Raw genomic sequence first — 21,640 nt, 5'->3', positions numbered from 1 at the left:
GAGCTGCCAACTTGGGTCTCTCGTTTCACATGGGATGGTTATGTCAGAATCAGCCTGCTAGGACCCTGGCATTCACGTTACCCCTATAGGCCACTAAGGCACGTTCATATGGCTTGGTTAGAGCGGGGCTTCATATGTGGGCTGAGGAAGAAGAAAAAGAGAAGAACGCCTGGTCACCACCAGCTAATGCTTTCGCTCAATACTTAGTTCAGCAGCGTTGAACCCTTGTAATTTTTTAGAATGTTAGGTATATTTACCCCAAACAAGATAACATGAGTAGAAAAAGCGTAATACTATGTTGTCTTAGTTTTAGTAGTTAAAGCACTCTTGTTACATGAAGTTGTTCTAGCGATTTCAGTGCTGAACACAGACTGTTTACATGGGCATTCCATTTCATTGGGCTGGTGAGCGTTGCACCCAATGATTTGAAGGCATTACTTAACTCGATAACAGTTGCACCGAAGTATAAGGAGGAGGGTCTAAATGCATGTTTTAGGGAGGAAAAGAACTGCTCAAGTTTTTTTTATTATTTTTAGGGGATACATATATGACCAGATTACTTGGTGTGTGATGGGAGTATGCGGCTTGCAGTGTCAATTATCGCGTATTAGGTGGAAGAAAAGAATGCGCTTCTGTTATTTTCTCATGTAATGTGCTGTGCATGGTCACTAGTGTCGAGGATAATATGTGTATATACTAAGCAGGAGTGGTTTATGGGTATAGTGTGTGACTTGGGAACTAAAGGTCCTGGAAGGTTCGATTCCCTTCTTAAGGGAGCAGCCAGGGTTGGCAGCTTGTGCTGACTCTCCCATGCAATGCGGTTTCATGACGTCACACAAACCACCCATCAATCAATTCCCAGCGATGCTGCCTGCCAACTCTGTTGTATACTGACGACCGGCCAATCCGGCAGGGGGCGCTTGTTAAACAGCTATTAATAAATGTGTTGCGGCCGGCCAAGACAGTCGGGCGCCAGCACTGGAACAGTTGACTTGTCGTGTCATTCCTTGTGGACGTGACAACTGGCGACAAGGACGGGATCCGGTGGCAAATTGGTTTAGTGTGCTGCGTGGCAAGCGCGCGCCATTAACAGGTGAAGATGACCACCGGAAAGCTGGAACCGTTCGACGCGGACACAACCGAGTGGGCGGAGTACTAGGAGCGCGCTCAGCTGTACTTCGCTGCCAACGACGTCACCGAAGAAAGGCAGAAAGCGGTATTCCTGACAACCTGCGGGCCGACAACATATTCGCTGCTGAGAAGTTTGCTTGCACCTACGAAGCCTGCGGATGCGACGCTCATGGCAATTTTCGCAGTTTTGAGTTCCCACTTCAAGCCGAGGGTGTCCGAAGTTGTCGCAAGTTTCAAATTTTTTTCGAGGCGGAGGCATGGAAGTGAGTCTGTCAACGACTACATTGCGGCACTTAACAAGCTTGTGGATGACTGCAATTTTGGACAGGCATCGCGTGACCGCATGTTGAGGGATCAGATTGTCTGTGGTATCAATGATATAGGAATGCAGACATGCTTCCTGGAAGCCGCAAATTTAACCTTGGAATCGGCCAAGCAGTTGGTGACTGCCATTGAAGCCGTGAGGAAGGATGCAAACGTACTGTGCACGCAAGCAGCGTCGACAAGCGAGATAGCGACGGCCAATTTCGTGGAACGACCGCCGAGAAGAGTTGCGGTTGAGCGGCAGGGTTGCGTCCGGTGCAGCAGCAAACACTCAGCGACGCGGGGCCGGCACCGCACTAGTGTTTGTTTCAAATGTGGGCAGGAAGGGCACCTTGCAAGAGTCTGCAGCGACCCGAAGGTGGACCAGAGAAATTGGATGAGACCGCGTTCAGTGCACAAAATGGACGAGGTTGCCGAGCCAGAGACTGACGACACGAATGCACCTTACGACATGTGGACGTTACAAGCAGCCAGACCCAAGCCCATGCAGGTCCAAGTCTTCATTAATGATGTACCACTAGAGATGGAATTGGACACCGGAGCCAGTGTCTCCATCATAGGTGAGGGGACAAGTTCAACGTCATGTTTCCCAAAGCACAGCTAGGGCACTCTGATGTCAAGTTGAAAAGTTACTCAAGGCAGCTCTAGGCAGTACTGGGGAAAATTACGGCTGTTGCGAAGTTAGGAGCCCGCGAGGCAACGCTGCCACTGTTCGTTGTGAAAGGACCATGTCCGACGTTGTTGGGGAGAGACTGAATGGAAGCGTTCGCGATTACCATAACGAAACCAAAGGAGCTTAAGGCAGTCTGTTCCATGACAAGCCTCGTCAAGGAATTCGTAGACGTTTTCTCGGAGTCGCTTGGTACGTTAAAAGGCGTACAGGCCAAGATTTCACTACAGGAAGGGGCAAAACCAAAGTTTTTTAAAGCGAGGCAGGTGCCATTTGCATTGCGAGACAAAGTAATAGAAGAGCTGCAATGCATGCAGAGGGAAGGCATCGTACGCCCTGTCCGGACGTCGAGGCTTCCATTTGGCGTGGTGTCAGCACTCGCATTGTTTCAGCGCGAAATGGGCAACTTGCTGGGTAATCTGCCGCACGTTGCTGTTTACTTCGATGACATTTTGGTGACTGGCCAGACCGATGAGGTGTGTGCAGTGTCCTTGGACGCCTGCAGGAAGCAGGGCTCCGCCTGAAACTGGCCAAGTGCGAATTCATGAAGGAAACAGTCAAGTACTTGGGCCATGTCACAAGCAAAGGCCTGCAGCCGAGCCCTAAGAACATTGAAGTGGTCCTTTTGGCTCCAAAACCACGAGACTGCAAAACACTTCAAAGCTACATTGGCCTCATTAATTTTTACAGAAAATTCATTCCTCAGCTTTCAACATTACTTCACCCGCTCAGCCACCTGCTGAGTCCAGGCACACCGTGGTCTTGGGAGCCAGCTCAGGAAGATGCATTCTGCCGAAGTAAGGCATTACTGGCATCAGCATCGATGTTGGCACATTTCGATCCGGGGAGGGCTACAGTGTTAGTCACGGATGCGTCGCCCTATGGCCTTGCCGCGGTTCTCACACAGAGGGAAGCAGACGGAGTGGAGCGACCGATAGCTTTTGCGTTGCGAAGCCTGACCTCGACGGAAAGGAACTACAGTCAGCTGGACAAAGAGGCACTCGCTGTTGTATTCGGAGTTACGCGCTTCAAGCAGTACCTTTGGGGTCGCAAATTTAAAGTTGTGACTGATAATAAGCCGCTGCTGGGTTTTTTGGCAGCAGACAGGCCTATACCAGAGTCATGTTCTCTGCGTGTCCTCCGCTGGGCATTATTCTTATCAGGATACAACTATGTATTGAGGTATAAGCCTGGTGGACAGATTCCTCACGCTGATGGCCTCAGTCGGCTGCCCCTGCCAGTGAGGGAGGCTAATCTTGAATGCCCTCCAGAAGGTTTCATGCCCCAGGGTTGTTCTCCAAAAGTGCTATCAGCATCCATCGTGGCAGCGGCCACTGGCAAAAACCCATATTTGGTACAGTTGCGAGAAGCTTTGTGGACGGGTAGAGGTCCTCCCTTGGGAGAGCCTTGGAAAGCATTTGAAGCTAGGTTCCTGGAATTGAGCGTCCAGAGTAACTGCATTCTATTAGGGAACAGAGTGGTGATTCCTGCATTGCTACAGGCTGAAGTACTGCATCTTCTACACGAAAGTCATCCCAGGATCTCAAAAATGAAAGCTGTTGCCCGCAGTCATGTTTGGTGGCTGGGACTGGATAGAGACATTACGGCAGCGGTCCAGGCATGCCGGGTTTGTCAGGAGAACCAGCGGATGCCTAAGCCAGCGCCTGTTAGGCCATGGCCGTTCCCTGAGAGGCCGTGGTCTCGTTTGCATGTGGATTTCGCCAGTCCGGTGCGGAATGTGTATTTGTTCATTGTGGTGGGGGATGCATTTTCGAAATGGATAGAGGTCTATCCGGTGACGACTCCGTCCGCAGCAGTGACAATCCAGAGTCTGAAACAGATTTTTGCAGGTCAGGGCTTGCCAGACGTCGTCGTGTTTGACAACGGCCCAGCGTTTGCGTGTGAGGAGTTCAAGGCGTTTTTACAGAAGAACGGCATCCAACAGGTACTGGTGCCACCGTACCACCCAGCGTCCAACGGCGCAGCGGAGCGGGCTGTGCAGACCATCAAGCAGAAACTGAAGGAGGCCGGATCGGGAGATATTCGTACACAGCTAGCTAGAATCCTGCTAACATATAGGACCACACCGCACGAGGTAACTGGATGCTGTCCTGCTGAGCTGTTACTGGGCAGGAAGCTGAAAACAGCCCTTGACTTACTTCGACCGGATCTCCGGAAGGCAGTCATGGTGAAGCAGCTATGTTCGCAGGAACCGGATGTCAGTTAGGGTGACTAACCTGGAGCCAGGAAAACAGGTATTCGTGCGGAATTTCAGACCTGGGCCGAGTTGGGTGCCAGCGGCAGTGGAGTCGGACGAAGGGTTTGCAGCAGTGGTGAGACTTCCGGATGGCCGCGTGTGGACGAGGCAGCACGATCATGTATGAGCAGCACCGCACGCGGTTGCCCCGAGCACTTTGGCTGACAACGTGGTTGCTGGGGAAGAGGATGTGCTATCACCTGACACTACGACTGCTACTGCTGCTGGAGACATCCCCTCAGGCCATTCTGAGGAGAATGCTAACTCACCACATGAGTCTTCCTGTGCGGACGCTGGAGCCTTGGGGTGTACCGGAACAACGCAGCCAACGCAGCGGACACCCCTTCGTCGCAGCAGCCGAACCCGGAGGGCTGTGGTGCTATATTCGCCATAGACTTTTTTTTGTTGTGGTTCGTTCTGGTCATGAACTTTTATTGTGCATGTCCCTTTCCTGTAAAGAGGGGAGGGATGTTGTATACTGACAACCGGCCAATCCGGCAAGGGGTGCTTGTTAAATAGCTATTAATAAATGTGTTGCGGCCGGCCAAGACAGTCGGATGCCAGCACTGGAACAGCTGACTTGTCGTGTCATTCCTTGTGGACGTGACACTCTCTCCTACCAGAAGCATGCTTATGATTTTGATTTTTTGTTCACAGTGCTGACACCCAATTTTCTGGAAAACAGGGCTTCAACGCTATCGCATGAAAACAATCTTCTGCTGCGTAGAGCTTTTAAGACATGACTGTCTAAGCATAGCCACAAGGAGTGCATAGCCCGCCATTCTTGGCTCCCTATCTAATCTAGTCAGACCAGAAGTGCGAGAGCAGGTGAGGGTAGTCTCTGGGCTGCCCTGAACTTTTATATCCATTTATCAAGAAGAATATATTTTGAAACAGTAATTGGATGGAGTTATTCTCAGTATTTTGTCGAAAGCCAAATGAGCCAATTGTAGTTTGCACAGTGGTGCCCCTTTCTTTGTCCTCATACTTTGTCTGCAATCTAGTGAAATTCACACATTCTTTCCCGAGCGGCAACTTCCCAAAAGTAGACCGTTCTTTTACACTGTTTCGTTACATGTAGTTCAAGGGTAATGAGTTCTTGTTTGTTTTGATTCAGCGGGAATCATTTCCACTTTGAAGGCTTGAAAGTTTGTTAAAACGAAATACAATTAATAATACAATAAAAAAATTGGCAGTGGCTTAGCTTGGTTAAGCCTGGTAATTGCGAAAGCAATAGCTATGGCTACGCCTAGGTTCAGCTGGTGGTGTAGCTGGTTGTGGTGCTTGTGGTTATGCTTATCTTTATGCAGTGATTCACTCTGGCCACGGCATATGGTTCAACTATTATTTATTGTGGGGTGCTACCTGGTTATTCTATGTATAACTAGTGGCAAGGCAAGGAGTGCCGTGGCTGCAACGATATACTTGGTTGTGGGTGAGGTTAAGGCAGAATGTACAACTGCCGCTCCGGCACTGGCTGCAATGGCATTCTTTACGCCAGCAGAAATGAAAGCATCCCTGGAGACTGCGTTGGTTCCACCTGCCGCTAGGCCACCTCCTATAGTATCCAACGTTGCACCCCCGGCGGTAGCTGCGGGAGTTAGGCCGTGGTTGGTGGCTACCGCCCCGCGAGTTGACGGCGCGAGTTGGGGGCCCTGTTTTTGCGGCAGGTGGGATGACGTCACTCCGGCTGTAGCGCTCCCTCACGGAGGGAGTGGGAGTTAGGCCGCGGTTGCTAGCTACCGCCTCGCAAGTTGACGGCGCGAGTTCCTGTTTTTGTGGCAGATGGGATGACGTCACTCCGGCTGTAGCGCTCCCTCACGGAGGGAGCGGGAGTTAAGCCGCGTTTGGTAGCTACTGCCTCACTAGTTGACGGCGCGAGTTGGGGCCCCTGTTTTTGCGCAGCTGTGCTTGGCGGCACGCCAAAGGTCACGCTAAAGGTCAATGGTAGCTACTGCCTTGCTACGCAAAGGGCTGAAAAGTGAAAGTAGTATTGCTTTCGCAATAAAAAAATTGGTACAGTAGGAGGTCCCAAAGTAGAACTGTCTGGGGGCTTCCTGACTATAAGTACACAAGTTTGGGAGAGGAGCTGAAAAGAATTCATTTTGAAACCTATAGCGCCAGTAACTAAGTAACTAACCTATACAATATACAGAATCGTGGAATTGGATACCGTTTGGTACATCCAGACTAATATGGGGGTTTTATTTAATCCCTCACTGGTTTTGAACAAGCACATGCATTTGGACCTTCCTTTCACGGTGTCTTCTTAGCTGTGATAGCTCATAGTTGGCATCCTAAAGAAGTGATGAAAGGGAAGCAAATGTGATTTTGCAGAGTAGCTGTTGGGAGCTCCACCAACATATTTTTCTGCTCTTTGGATGAGAAATTACTAATGAAGTTCCTGGTTTCATCTCCTGTTTATTCCCTTGCACAACATGGGAGATTCTTCTGGTTTCTGTGATGAAATGATGAGTGACGAAATTAATGATGGATGTCATGTGGAGAGTAGGAACGCAGTTGGGAATGCCATCACTAGAGTTAAAGCAAAAACAAGGGAAGCATCAGCTTTGGTGGCACACTGTTGTCAGCATGGTTGTGCTGCTCGACTATGAAGAGAGGCTTGCTGCTTTTAGCACCGTGGAGCGCATGGAGACACTGGGGGCTTGTTTGACGGCGTGTGGCTACGAGCGACAGTGCCTTGCAAGGTGTGTGAAGCCAGTGAGGTCACAGGCTCAGCACACTGTAGGCCTTCTCGCATTTTCACTGCTTGTTATGTTTGAGGCTTCATAATTGCAACCTTTTTTCTTGCTCATCCACATCCTAAGGCAACGCAGGCCAAGTATACAGAATGAAGAGTGAGGAATGCCTCACATATTTGCATGTATGCAGTGATTGAGTTGATGTAAAGCATGCATGATGAAACACATTTGTTGAAATTTTCCTGGGTTGTTTTAGTAACTGTCACCTGCGAATTATTTTCCAGCTTATCGAACTGCTGTTCTCTGAATAGTAACATGTGCATACTGTGTTTGTAAATTGACAGTCTCTGTTGGGTGGCAGATCTGTCGCCCATAACCCACCATTTTATATCCGAGAAATTCGACTGACTTGATGCCGAAGCGGCACTTTTCTTGCTTGAGGCGTAGGCCTTTCTCGCTTAGCCTCGACATGATTTTGTCTAGACGTTGCGCATGCTCTGTAGCGTCCTTCTCACTGACAATAATGCAGTCGAGGTAAACACTCACCCCAGGAATTCCTGCCAGTGTTGTTTCCATCATACGCTGGAAGATGGCTGGCGTCAGAGGATATTTCGAAAGGAAGCCGTTTCACTCGGAACAGTCCTTTGGTAGTGATGACGGTAAGCACTGCGGCCGTCTCGTCGTCGACCTTGAGCTGCTGATAAGCCTGGTAGAGGTCCAGCGTTGAGAAAATGGTTCCACCACGCAACTTTGCGAATACCTCCGCGATTGTTAGTAGTGGGTACGCCGTCTTCTTGACCACTGCATTAACTGTGCTCCTGTAGTCGCCACAAGCACGAAATGTTCTATCCTTTTTACGCACCCACACTAAAGGTGTCGCCATCTCGGCATGTTGCCTTAGTTCCAGGATGCCTTGTCGTTGAAGACGGTCAAGCTCTTCTTCCGTTGGCTCTTGATACGCAAGGGGCACTGGACGCGCCTTACAGAACTTGGGCGTTGCTGCGCCTTGCTCCAAATCCAAATGAACCAGGGGTCCCGTATAGCCGTCGATGTCTTGCTTAAACACGTCAGGATGGCATGCGAGAACCTTTTGCAGCTCTGGTGTTGCCTCAGCGACCTGATTAATTCCGTGCAATCGCATGTGTAGCGTGGAAAACCAGTCACGTCCTAGCAAATTAAAGCCAGTTCCTTTCATTACCAGCAAGGGTAGCACATAGTCTTTTGATTTAAGTTGCACACAAACTTGTGCTGATCCAAAAGTGCGAAGTTCCTCTCCCGACCAAGTGCGCAAGTCAAGGGGTTCTTTTGTTATCTTTGAGGCGTTCATTGGCCATGTTTGGTGGTAAGTAGCGTCGTTGAATAAAGAACATGTGGTGCCCGTATCGACTTCGAATTTGAGCTGCCTTCCCTTGAATTTAACATCAACTAGGAATTTGGGGCAGGATTTTCGCTCACTCACTGCGTGAAGCTCGTAGCACGGACCGCTGTGCAGAGTGTCGTTGCTCGTGGGCTGAGCGTTCACACTGTGCGTTCCTAGCCTGGTGTTAGGCTTGCCCTCCTTGGTTTCCTTCTTGTGGGAGATGCACACTTTCTCAATGTGGCCTTTTTTGGAGCAAAAACGGCATTGTGCAGTCCTGAATTTGCAGGTGTGAGCCTCGTGCCAGCCGTCACGTCGATAACAGCGTCGTTGCTGCGGTAAATTCTTGTGCTCCTTTTTGGGTTGCGAAGTTTTGTATACTTTTGCGGAGTTCGTCACTCCCTTGAGTCCTCGCTGCTGCCTCGACGCACTTTCTGCTGACATGGCCAGGTCAAAAGCACGCTGAAACGTCGAGTCTTTCTCCGCGAACAGTCTCTGTTGGAGGTGCTCGTCGCAGATGCTGCAGACGAATCTGTCGCGAAACATGACATCCTGGGGCAGCATGATGGGATTCGTTAGAGCAGTTGTATCTCCTTCTGCCGATGAAGTCGATGTTGCAGACGTCGTTAGCACTCCAAAGTTGCAGTCGGCTGTCAAACTTCTGAGGGCTGCGACATAGTTGCTGATTGATTCTTCAGGCAGTTGGTCGCGTCGCTGGAAGACGTACCGGCTGTACAGCTCAGATGGTCTAGGGTCAAAGTGCTTCTGGAGAAGTGTGACTAGGTCTTGATAGCTGGCTTCTTCAGGCGTCTTCGGTGCAACCAGGGCGCAGGCAGTCTCGAAAGTCTCGGTTCCACCAAGCATCAGGAGGAACGTGCGCTTTTTCACATCGTCGGTGACGTCGTTTGCAATGAAGTAGAAAGTGAGACGCGGCATCCACGACGACCAATTCTTGCCATTGAACGGCTCAATGGCGCCGTGCATTGCTCCAATAGCCATGGCCTGACCGTCTGTTCTAAATCCAACTTCTCATCGCCAGTGTTGTGTTTGGGGTGTCGGAAGCCCCATGAGCGAGGAACCTCTCGATTCAGTTGCTGGATAGAGACTGCATTTATTGCGCCTTTCGGAGAGAGGAGAAAAGAAGGAAAGAGAAAAGCGCGAGCGCTTGTAAAGGAGATGTTGCTCCTCGTGCCCTAGTCACATGCATGGTCCGAGGACGGTCCAGTTCCGAGGAACACACGGCTCGGCATGGCAACTGGAGCAGCCGTGCGTCCGTCCACTAGGAGGCGGTGCACAACGTGTACACAACAGTAGCCACCAGTCCCTTAGAGTATATGGCAGATATGACGAGATAGTGCAGGTTCAGGGCCTGCAGTCCCTGGTATGCAGAGCAGGGTTGCCCATAGTGTATTAAGGTTGTATGCATGTCCTGAAGCTGAATGTGCCTACCAGGAACACTCGAATGCAGATTGGGGTGCACACTGCTGCAACAGGCTTGGACCGTGGGTTTTGGTGTGCAACGACAATTTGTGCATGCTGCTGGTGAGACTACCTCTCGGCTTTTATAGTAGGCAGCCTGCCAAATTTACTGCTTCCGTGCATGCTTATTTGTACTATGTCAGTGAAATTGTCCGTCCTGTATACAGGGTGGCGCCATGTTCAGCTCGATATTTGGCCGAAGGCGTGCCCCAGCCGAACAGCCAGCAGTGGTCCAAGAAAGCCAGCAGGGGGACTTTGTTGTCTTCGAGAGCCCTGCTGTGTACACCCAACCCCCGCCAGTGCAGGAGCATCCGGTTAGTGCTTGTCCAGACACCCTATTTCATGAGTGACAGTTTCTGCTTGTCACTTTGCTCGTTACATGCTTGACACTTCTGACTCACATTGGGCTGCTTTCGTGCTTCGAGCACGCAGAGGAGGTGCCCTTTCCTCGTCTCTTGGAGGCTTGTTGGGTCACTTGTCTGCTAAGTCACACATAAGTAGTCTTTATAACTGGGAGAGGACAAGGTTTGAGGACATGGTGGGGGAAGGAGGGGACAGACCCCACCATTATATAGATGGTTCATTTTGCATGTGCAAAATGTGTAAGAACAACATGTAAAGGATATAAATGATTGGGCCTTCTTTGCTTCTGCATCTGGAAAATGTGACTATGATGGCATCGCAGGAGCTAATTAAATGTTAATGTCTCAAAAACAATGCAGAAGGGGAACTCAGTAGATCAAGCAACTGCAGATGCATTGAGGACAATTGAGATACTCTATGTTAGAAAAGTTTGCGACCTTGTACAAACAATGCCTTTTCACTCTAAGTTGACTGGAAACATGAAAGAATGTCTACATAACACTAATATTCAAGAACACCAATGTCAAAGGTACAGGATTATTAGACCAATTAGCTTGCTTGCATTACTTACAAAGTGATAGCATAGCAACGCTAGACTTGAATGAATGAAGGAAACACATTATGGTTTCCAGAAAGGGCATTCAGTGTTAATGTTATTCACACCTTAAGTTGTGCTCCAGAGCTACCTGTAGCATTTAAAAATTTTGATATGTAGTCTTCATAGATTGTAGAAAAAAAAAATGGCTGTGGCGCAAGTGAAAGCTTTGCTATGCTGTGTTGCTAAGCTAGTTAGGCTAATATAGACGACCACATATTTGCATTGTTTAGCATCATTTATTCGCTGTTTGGTTTTATGGCTGCGGAGCCAGTCGATGCTTCTGTTCTTCGTCGATCTGAGCTTGGCATGTTTACGTTTCCTATTTTTAGCAAAATCCTCAGCATGTCTGGCAGCATCAACCAGATAAGCAGGCTCAGCCCATTTTATATAACATCGTCCAGAGGACGATGGCCGTTCTGGCCGGCTCGCTTCATTCATAACAACAAACTGCTAGGCGAGCGGCGCCATCTCCTTTTCAAGCGAACTTTGAGTCGCATGATACGTCGCATAGCAACAGCTGATAGGCGGCACATGGCTGCAGCTGCGATAAGTCACGTTGTACATCATGTGGCTGACACACCTCTGCTCTTCTGCTTGAAGATGAAACGCCAGGAGCCAATGACCTGGGCTCAACTAGGCCAGTGAAACTTTTGCTTAAAAATGATTGCTTGCTTTATTTGTACATTGGTAGTTATTCAGGCACTGTGTAGCCAAGGCATGGAAGAAGCCTTTGTAAATGCAGTGCAAAAAAATGTTTTCTAAGCACTTTGGGCCACTAAAGTGCAATGAGGGGAAAGCCTTTGTTTGAAACGCCGCTGACTTCTGCTTTACTCTGTCTGCTTCTGTATGCTGCGTGGTGCAGCGTTTGAGGAAGCGCCAAATAAAAGACACAGCACAGACCCCTGTATAGGTGGTGTCTAATCTTTGGCGGACATTGTGTCATGGTGAGGCTCTGTTACGTGAATTTTGACTTCCGGGTTGTTTGTGTAATTTGCTTTTTGCTGGCATTGCTTGCAGTTTCGACATTTATTTTCATGATATTTGCTGGAAATGTGGTGTTGTACTCTGCTTCAAACTACGGCAACTCAGCTAGGACGTGATAGATGATCTGAATGCCATTGAGATATGAACGGGGAAAATAGTTGACCGTTGTGATCTATATACCGGCTCACCGTCGACGATGATCTGCAAGGGCAATTCAGGGCTTTATTTTGAGTATTTTGTCAATGGCAAGTGTTTGATAGCGCTGTCAAAGCTAGGAAATTTTGTTAAGCAGGTTGTTTGCTCTCGTTCAGGAGCACCTAGTTCTCGCTCGAGCAACTTTCACTATGTGCGAAAGCTGATTTCGCACGATGACGGTAGCAGCATGCGGTCGTTCCACGTCTTAAAAGAATTGTGTTGTTTAGCCTCTATCAGTGCAGCGTGATATGATGTTATAAGTGCGGAACAATATTTTCATCAGGCATTTCTGCTGCATATAAGTTTCTAGAATCAAGGCCAATGCTTACGAGTCAGTTGTCGATGGTTGGTTTTGTTGCCTGACGAGGCCAGCTTGTCAACGTAAGCAGTTGTAACATTTACATGTTGCTGTGTAAGCAGTTGCTTGCTGATTTAACTCCCAATAACGAAACACGTTTTCACCAGTAGAGCAATCAGCATGAGCACGCAGAAATTGCAGATAAATACAATCAAGACGGATAAAGTTTCTTGCTTATGCAGACCTACTACACTGTGCAGTGGTGTTTATTCTTGTCCTGTGTAAAACAGACAGTTACAGATGGTTGCGGAGAAGACAAAAGCATTTTTCCGAGTTGAGTCGTACGAAAATCTTTTTCAGGACAACACAAATATTGTCCAGCTATTTTTCCATCTTTCATTGTATGGCACATAGGAAAGCTGACAGCTGAGATACATGGTATAAAACCAAATTGTTGCTGTGTAGCAAAGCAGTTTTATAACGGTCTAGGTGCTGCTAAACGTGCATGTGAAAATTAAATGAATGCATAGGCTACTTGTGATGCAATGCCAGGCTGCATATAGGTATAGTGCATTGAATGTTTTCATGTGCTGCATACACGAAGGGGGTTTATGTGTCATTTTCGTTCGAGAGGTCTCCTCCGTGGCCTTCAGAAGGAAAACAAGCCATTGGTGGCCATTGGCTATCTCAAGAAGTGCAAAATTCTGCAAGGTAGGCAGAGGCTGGCCTAGCTAGCAGCGTTTATGTCCGTAAGGATAAGAAGTATGAAGTTGTTGTAAATCCTGAAGCTAACTTGCATCAGGCCTCTATGTGTGATGAAAAAGCCGGAGCAAGATTTATGTGCTCTGTACCATGCATTTTCTTACAGCCTGCTATTACTTGCCCACAGGTCTATTTTGAAGCTCATTTTTGCACCCTGTACTAGGCATTTTGTCGCGATTTACCTTACTCGCAGCCTTGCTTGGAGGTCATTAATCACATGTTATAAAAAAATGTGCTACAAAAGTACTGCTAGAAAAAATAATATCAGGTGTAATTACAATACGAGAATGGTTTCCAATGGTGGTATAATAAAGACTAGTCACTTTCACTTTTGGTTATCTTCTTTTTTGCCCTCTGTTTCTCTTGGTGCCCGTAGCAAGACTGTGCTGCAAGCGTTGAGACCTTGCTTTCAATTATTGTTTTCGTTATGAAAAATATCTAAACAAGCTCACTTTATGCCTGGCTTTTCATACTTGACTCCTTTACCTTGAACACATTGCATAAAGTGCAGAAGTTATACATTCCCACATTTCAGTATGTATGCATTAACAGCCTATGTGCCTAGTGGAAACATCTGAATGTACACAATTTAGTTTTTTGTTCAGCCAGATGCAAAGTACAAAGTACACAATAGCAAAGTAGTTACAGGCTCTTCTCAGCTTCGATTGGAAGCAACAATGGTGTCAAATTCTGAAGCTTCTGGAGGTTTCAAGAGATGTCATTAAAGCAAAGTTTTTGTTTTAGTACTTCCTTTTTTTGATTGACATAATGTAGCACTCGGTATTGGGAAATCAAGCATGGGAATTTCAAACATGGATAGCTTCCACAGTTGTATGTAAATGATGTAAAATCTCCCACGCACTATGCTTGGTTAATTTTGTCTATGACTGGAGTTTTTCTCCCATGCACTGTAGCCTCAGCAAATGGATATGTCTCTCTCATTGCCAGAATATCAAGGTCACCAGCCGATCCAGGCCCTCAACACGCATTAGTAAAGGTTTTTGGCCCTATAGTCTTGGCTGCATTTATGTTAAGGTGTGGTATATGCATACAGAATGAATACAGCAGTGCTAAAAATGCAACTCATACATCATGCAGTTGCATTTTTGTAATACAACTCAGGTAAAAAAATCAAATGCTTGAGAAAGATGTTTATTTCTTTCATAATCCTCCTAATGTTTTCATTAATTGGTAATACAATGTTAATCATGATACAGTTCTTTGGCATGCTACCTTCTACAGCATTAAAGAAAGAAAAACTGTAGCATGTACATGAACAAAACCAGTTGAGCTGTTAAGAGCATGTAGCTTAAGATAGAGAAGATTGTGTACCCTGCTAAGGTTTTGAAGCACTGGTAAGTAAATTTAGATCTTTGGGAGGAAGAGCACAGCACACATTTAGAATCGCATGTCGCAATTTAAGCTAAGCAACCAGAATGCGGCGTACCTGCCATGCTTGCAGGCAGCTACAGTACACCTACATGCAAGGAACCCTAGCTTCTCTGACTCTCTCAGGCAGTGCAGCATAACACAAGAAAGCTTTGTAAAGGTTGCAAAAAGAAATGCAGAAAGTGCTTCTGGGATATGCATGCTTTCAGCCCTTCGCCGTCACAGCTACAGCTCGCGCAACAATCCGCTCATACGTAACGCTAAACTGCGGCTGCTGGAACTTTAATTATCCATCTTTTGCTAGCGAAATACCTCTAAAAAATGTATATATGTAGCGACTGCATCATAACAGCAATGAAAAACGCGAACTTTATTTGAATGAATGATGCACACTAAACTTCAGTGCGAAGAGACACACGCTGTATGGATGCACTTGCAACAGTTTTTCACCCGTTTTCTTCAGCTACAAAACCTTAAACTTGGTCATAGCATGTGTGCAGATCATTATGACCTTATTTACGACTTCATTCGTGCTTATAAAACATGTGAAGAGTCGAAGTTAAGCTTGCCGATGCCGAATTTCAAGCACAGCACAGCGCAGCAGATGCGCATCTTGCCAATAGACCTGGAAGTCAGAATACCCAGCATACTTTGCGGCTCGTTCAGATTGGACACCATCTATTGGATATCCAGCGGTGTCAGCTTCTTATATACATGAATCGCCTGGTGACATCATCGGTCATGACCGGATGCGATATCACCAGGTGGTGACGTCACAATCTTGCGGAATCTCGCAAAAAAATGTGATGCTTCTTGCAGATGGACACTCATGAGCCTATAAGGCTTTTGCCTTAAGAACTGTTTTGTTTTGTTGTCCTCCAGTTTTATTGCGTGTTATTTTTGTTTTCTTTCAGTGTAGCGGAGATGCTGTTTATGTTGTTTTCCACTGCTGAGAAAGGGCCTGTGGCCCTGCCAAGCTGGCTTTTGAGAGCTTTTTCTGCATTGTGCAAAAATGATGTAATTAAGCTTTATTTTATTTTCATCAAGCATCAACCTGTACCTAACAACGGTCGTGGTATTAGAGTAATAGCTTTACTGCTTGAGGTACAAACCAGAGGAGTGCCTCTGGATGACCTTCAAGCACATCCAAGGTCAAACTGGGCCTCATCCTGCCTAGTGTCAAGTCTTGCATTATTTGTAATGGTGGAAAACTAACCCTGGCAGTGTTCAATGCTAGAACCCTAGCTAGTGAGGCTAGTTTAGCAGTGCTGTTAGAGGAACTAGAGGGCATGCAATGGGATATCATAGGGCTTAGTCAGGTGAGGAGGCCAAATGAGGCATGAGACAGAAGGGCGGGCATGTACTGTGTTATATAGGTTTACTGGAGAGACAAGAACTAGGAATAGGTTTCCTTATCAATAAGTATATAACTGGTAATATAAATGAAATTTATAGCATTAATAAGAGGGTAGCTGGTATCATAATTAAGCTATATAAGAGGTATAAGCTAAAGGTTGTACAAGAATACGCAGCTACATGTAGTTGTGATGACCAGGCAGTTGGAATGCTTCTATGAAGATGTAAAATCGGCAGTGGGGAAGGTAAAAACTCATTATACTGTACTGATGGACGACTTCACTGCCAAGGTAGGTTGAAAGCAAGCTGGAGACCACGCAGTGGGCAACTGTGGAATTGGATTAAGAAATAGCAGTGGGGAGTTACTAGTTATGAATCATGAATACCTTCTTCAGAAAATGCGAAAACTGAAAGTGGACATGGAGAAGCCCTAACGGGGAGACTAAAAATGAAACTGATTTCATACTGCGTTCTAAACTCGGCATTATGCAGGATGTAGAGGTAATTGGAAAGGTGCGGTGAAGTGACCACAGGATGGTAAGGTCTCGAATTAATCTGGATTTGAAGAGGGAGCGGAACAGATTAGTGAGGAAGAAGTCAATCAACAAATTAGCAGTAAGGGGAAAATAGAATAATTCAGGCTCTCGCTGCAGAATAGATACTCAGTACTGAGGAAGACGACCTTAGCCTAGATGCAATGAACAATAATTTCAGAGATATCATTACTGAGTGTGCGGTAGAAGTGTGTGGTATAATTGTTAGAAAGGGTACCGGTAAACTGCTTAAGGAGACGAAAAATTTGATTAAGAAGCGCCAAACCCATTGGACTGGATAGAACTGGCAGAGATATTAAAGCAAATCAATAGGCGCAAGGTGGCTGACATAAGGAAGTATAACATGCGGAAAATTGAGCATGCTCTAAGGAACGGTTGTAGCCTGAAAGTGGTAAAGAGGAAATTAGGAGTAGGCAAAAATCAGATATATGCGCTGAGGGACAAGGCAGGCAATGTCATTACTAACATAGGCAAATTAATCAAGGTAGCCGAGGAGTTCTATACGGACCTCTACACTAGCCATAGTAGTCAGGATAAGAATGAAATTGGCTGTAATGCTCAGCAATCAGCTGTTCTGGCAGTAACGAAGGAGGAGGTTAAAAAAGCTTTAGAAGCTATGAAAAGGGGGAAAGCAGTTGGAGAGGATCAAGTAACTACAGATTTGTTGAAGGACGGAGGGGATATCATGCTAGAAAAACTGGCCACCCTGTATACGCAATGCCTGAAGACATAGGAAGTACCGGAATCATGGAAGAACGCTAACATTATCTTAATTCTTAAGAAAAGTGACGCTATGGATTTGAAAAATTACAGACCAATCAGCTTACTATTAGTTACGTACAAGGTGTTTACCAAGGTAATGGCTAATAGGATTAGGACAACCTTAGACTTTAATCAACCAAAGGATCAAGCAGGATTTCAGAAAGGGTACTCTATCATCGATCATATCCACACTATAAACCTGGTGATAGAAAAGTGCTCGGAATATAACCAGCCCTCATACATAGCATTCATTGACTACTAGAAAGCATTCGATTCAGTCAAAACTCGGCAGTCATGCAGACATTGCGAGATCAGGGTGTAGGTGAGCCATATATGAAGGTACTGGAAAATATCTATAGTGGCTGCACAGCAACCATAGTTCTGCATAAAAGTGATAATATTCCAATTAAGAAAGGTGTCAGGCGAGGAGACACAATATCACCAGTGCTATTTACAGCTTGCTTAGAGAGTGTATTCAAAGGCATGGAATAGGAGCAGTTAGGCATCAGAATCGATGGAGAATATCTCAGTAATTTGATTCATTGATGACATTGCCTTGTTAAACTCAGGGGACCAACTGCAACTAATCATAAATGATTTAGACAGGAGAAGCAGAAAGGTAGCTCTAAAGATTAATATGCAGAAGACTTAAGTAATGCTAAACAACCTGGGGAAGGAACAGACAGTTTAAAAAATAGGTAGCGAAGCATTGGAAGCAGTAGACGAATATGTCTACTTAGGACAGGTAGAGTGATGAATAGGTGTCGCCTTCCAAAGGTTCAGAAGGGTGATTTGGCAGACGAAGGAATATGATAAGTCAGGCAGTCTTGATGAACGAAGAGGGAAGATATATTTACAGAATATACACAAAAACAACTGAATTTACACTGGTGGCCTCGCACAGAGCTGCCACCATCCTAGCAAAAGGGTACATCTTATGCAGAAAACATATCTCATACAGAGATCCGCTTAACTCGCACAGAGGAAAGCTTGCGTGCCGAGCATGGAGTCGCCAGTTGTGATTGGCTGGGCAGAACTACTCAACTGGGCCTGATGGCTGCTTTTTCATGGCAACGATAAACAGACATGAGAGCGGTCACTTCACATGATCCGCCTCAAAATTACGCAGCCAATCGTACGCGTTGATTAATAAGACCCAACCCCGGTGGATTGGCCATAATCTCGGACCCAGGTTCTTAATAAAAATGGAGCATGCATGCTTCACGCTCTCTCCACTCGAGGGTTCAACCTCTCCCCACCGGCGCTCGTCCTCCTTTCTCTCTCAAGGTCGACATGGAAAAACAGCCATGCCGCTGCCGCGTTTCCCGAAGAAGCGCCGCGGGGGGTTTGAGATGAGGACGCTACTTTGTTAGCCGCAGGGGACAGTCAGTGACCATTAGCGGGCTCGTCGCCGTCGCTGCTGCTCGAACCGGGAGAGGCGCCGCAATATCAGATCTCGCTTTCGTTTAGGGCAAAGCTCGAAACTGCCCTATAAACACCTTCGCACCCAATTTTCGGGCTGAATAGAGTGCAGCTGGGGTGACGCCGTCGATTAACTGCCTCATTCCTTTGTTAGCGGCGCCACGTGGGGGACCGTCAACAAAGCGTGTTCCTGAAAAACAGGTCCTCCCAGGCAGAGGGGAGCGCAGCTATTGTCGCGTCCCGAAAGTCTTTCAACGCCTGGGAGATGACAAAAACGAAAAGTTTCCGCATCCCAAGCGTGCTTGGGAAGTGGCCAGCACCGGAGGAGAGGTGCAAAAACAAACAAAACGCTTCAATCCTGACTCCGAGGAGCGGGGTCCGGCTGCCCTTTCGATGCGGCTCAGGGCTACGCGTGTAAGTGCCAATAATAATAAAAAAAAAGAAGCTGACGTTTATCGCGGCCTTACAGGTAGTGACCGCAGATCTGGACCGCGAAAAGGAAATAACTAGGAGAATAAGATTGGGACGGAGCGCATTTGGAAGGTACTCAAACGTTATGGACAAGCAGCTTACCGGTATCACTCAAGAGGAAAGTGTATAACAGTTGCATATCCTATCTGTGTGGCTGAAACATGGAGGTTAACGAAGAGGGTTCTACTTAAGTTGAGGATAACCCAGAGGGCCATGGAACGGAAAATGGTAGGTGTAAGGTTAAGAGATAGGAAACGTTCAGAGTGAGTCAGGGAAATAACTAAAGTTACTGATATTCTAGCCGAAATTAAGAACAAGAAATGGGCATGGGCGGGGCATGTAGTTCGAAGAGAGGATAATCAATGGTCTCTAAGAGTAACCAATTGGATTCCGAGGGAAGATAAGCGTAGCAGGGGGTGGCAGAAAATTAGGTGGGTGGATGAGATTAAGAAATTCGCAGGGGTCAAGTGGATGCAGCTAGCGCAGGACCGGATTAAATGGGAGAGGCCTTCGCCCTGCAGTTGGTGTAGTCCGGCTGATGATAATGATGACTGGTGCATGACCATATGACTGACTGCCTAACTATATGGCATAATTATAGTGTATTAATTGGGGTTAAAAATTGAACTTTACACTAGGGCATCAAGTTGTATTTTATTGGATAGCTTTATGTCGATAATGGCAAGGGACAAATTGCAGGTCCCAATGATTACTAATTGATTACTAATTAGTTCATTTGAATAAAATTGAACTTGTTACTACAAGTTCAACTTGCACTTAACTCATTTTAGGTGTCAGTTACATTAAATAGTTAATTGAGATTAAAAATTGAAATTCGTGCTATGTCAAGTCATTACTATTGGATAGCTTATGTTGGGTATGATTGCCCTCCAATAGTTTTATTACCTAAATAATTGCCATTAATTAGCTGTGGTTAAAAATTGAACTCTGCTGTACATCAAGTGATATTGTTGGCTAGCTTATGTGGAGCGCTCTTAACTCCTTTTAGGTGTTAACTATTTATTTCAAATAAATAGTTAATACCTAAAATGATTTAATTAACTACCATTAATTATGATTAAAAATTGAACTTTATACTACAGCATCAAGCCATCTATTGTTGAATAGCTTATATCAATTATGAATGCATTACAGTGATTGCAGGTCTTAATTACCATTAGTTTACTATGATAAAAAATTGAGCATTACACTATGTCAAGAATTTATTATCAGAAAGGTTTTGACCAGTAGAAGCCAAAGATATAATCTGCAGCTATTGCTTGATTCTGGATGTAACCAGCCTAAACCCCGATTTCTGTGCCAGTGCCACCTGTGTGATTTCAGATCATGTCTCCCTGTAAGAAAGTTATGAGTCATTACTCAGTGCACGAGTCTGCGCTTGGCCACATGCATTCTCTCTTTTAAAATCCTGTTTTTGCCCTCTTTATGGCTAGATTTTAACTTTTGCTTGTCTAAATATTCGTCCATCTGTCCATACAGAGCTTTGTCTCCTCTAGGACCTGCATAATTTCACAAGGTACCACCTAAACGATTTCAATATTTTGTTTCCCATTTTCTGTTAGCTTAGTTCATGATATCCTCAATTTGAGCTGTGCCAATTGCATAGTTTGATATTTTCACCTACAATAATGAAGTGAATGCCACACTCTCCAGCACCAAGGGGATAGTTGTACTGGAAATATGGCAAATCCTCGATTGTAGGTGCCTGGTACGCAATCTTTCACACAAGAATTGCCATGAAGGCACCAGGTGGCAATCACGCATTCTGAAAATTTCAGTTTTATTCGCAAAGCGACTCGGAAATGTGCTGGTGTGAGGGCTGCTTGTGCGAATACTTTCTATGCGTGCCTTAGATCAAGACGATCATTTTTAGTGCTTTTGTACAGTTGTGCCGAAACTGTTTGGTGCGGTGCAGGTTGGTGCCTCGGCCGATGTAGTGCAGCAGCAGCACCGGTGCCTGGGCATCGACGGTGTGCCCTTCCAGCTGAATGTGACTGAGCCCGGGGGCGACGTGGATGCACTGCTGCGCAGGCTGCGCACCATGGGCGCCGACCTGTCCTGGACAGAATATGACTATGCTGTCGAGAGGCGCATCCTGAGGGACTATGCCTAATGGGCCATGAAGCAGTTTGTTAGGCCTAATAAATCGCACGATATAGTGATTGCTGTTACTGTTAAGCGTATAGGAACATTTTTGCCGTGCTTCAGCAACATTATCACACGTTAATAATTGGAAGCATTATTAACGATGCGCACATAAACGGTGCGCACACTCGGGTAGCTGTTCTGGTCGCAAAGGAGATGGCTCGACCTGCGTGGCAGGCTCTGCCGGAATTCAACTACCTTGTAGTGACAGGAGGAGGTGGCCGTTTGGTGCCCAGTTTTCGCCGGTTCAAGCCATAGTAAGGTTCGGAGTCAGAAGTAACAAACAAAACACACTTTATACACAGCAAGAGATGATACAGAGGAACACACAAGATCACTTTGTACAGACGAGAGGCTCACAGAAAAACGCTAAGCATGCAACTACACAGGTATTCAATAA

The 21,640-nt window shown here is 46.3% G+C and overlaps 2 protein-coding genes across 3 annotated transcripts in view; both read left to right on the top strand.

The window, feature by feature from the left end:
• LOC146201226 (uncharacterized) overlaps positions 1 to 21,257 on the top strand; it is a 53,787-nt gene extending 32,530 nt beyond the window's left edge. For both annotated transcript variants that reach the window (XM_084595691.1, XM_084595690.1), the window contains exons 2-3: positions 10,088 to 10,234; positions 21,011 to 21,257. In XM_084595691.1, the coding sequence (XP_084451817.1) occupies positions 10,097 to 10,234; positions 21,011 to 21,208 (336 nt within the window). In that variant the 5' untranslated portion in view covers positions 10,088 to 10,096 and the 3' untranslated portion in view covers positions 21,209 to 21,257. The remainder of the gene's footprint in view (positions 1 to 10,087; positions 10,235 to 21,010) is intronic.
• LOC146201227 (uncharacterized) lies at positions 1,301 to 2,059 on the top strand. Its single transcript, XM_084592506.1, has one exon. The coding sequence runs from the start codon at positions 1,301 to 1,303 to the stop codon at positions 2,057 to 2,059; it is 759 nt and encodes a 252-aa protein (XP_084448632.1).
• Positions 21,258 to 21,640: the final 383 nt, after the last annotated feature.

This window comes from Amblyomma maculatum, chromosome 2 (assembly GCF_055883805.1).
Source record: "Amblyomma maculatum isolate TAMU_Amacu chromosome 2, ASM5588380v1, whole genome shotgun sequence".
NCBI classification, from domain to species: domain Eukaryota; kingdom Metazoa; phylum Arthropoda; class Arachnida; order Ixodida; family Ixodidae; genus Amblyomma; species Amblyomma maculatum.
Note: the sequence above shows the minus strand (reverse complement) of the source record. Positions and strands in the feature narration are given on the sequence as shown.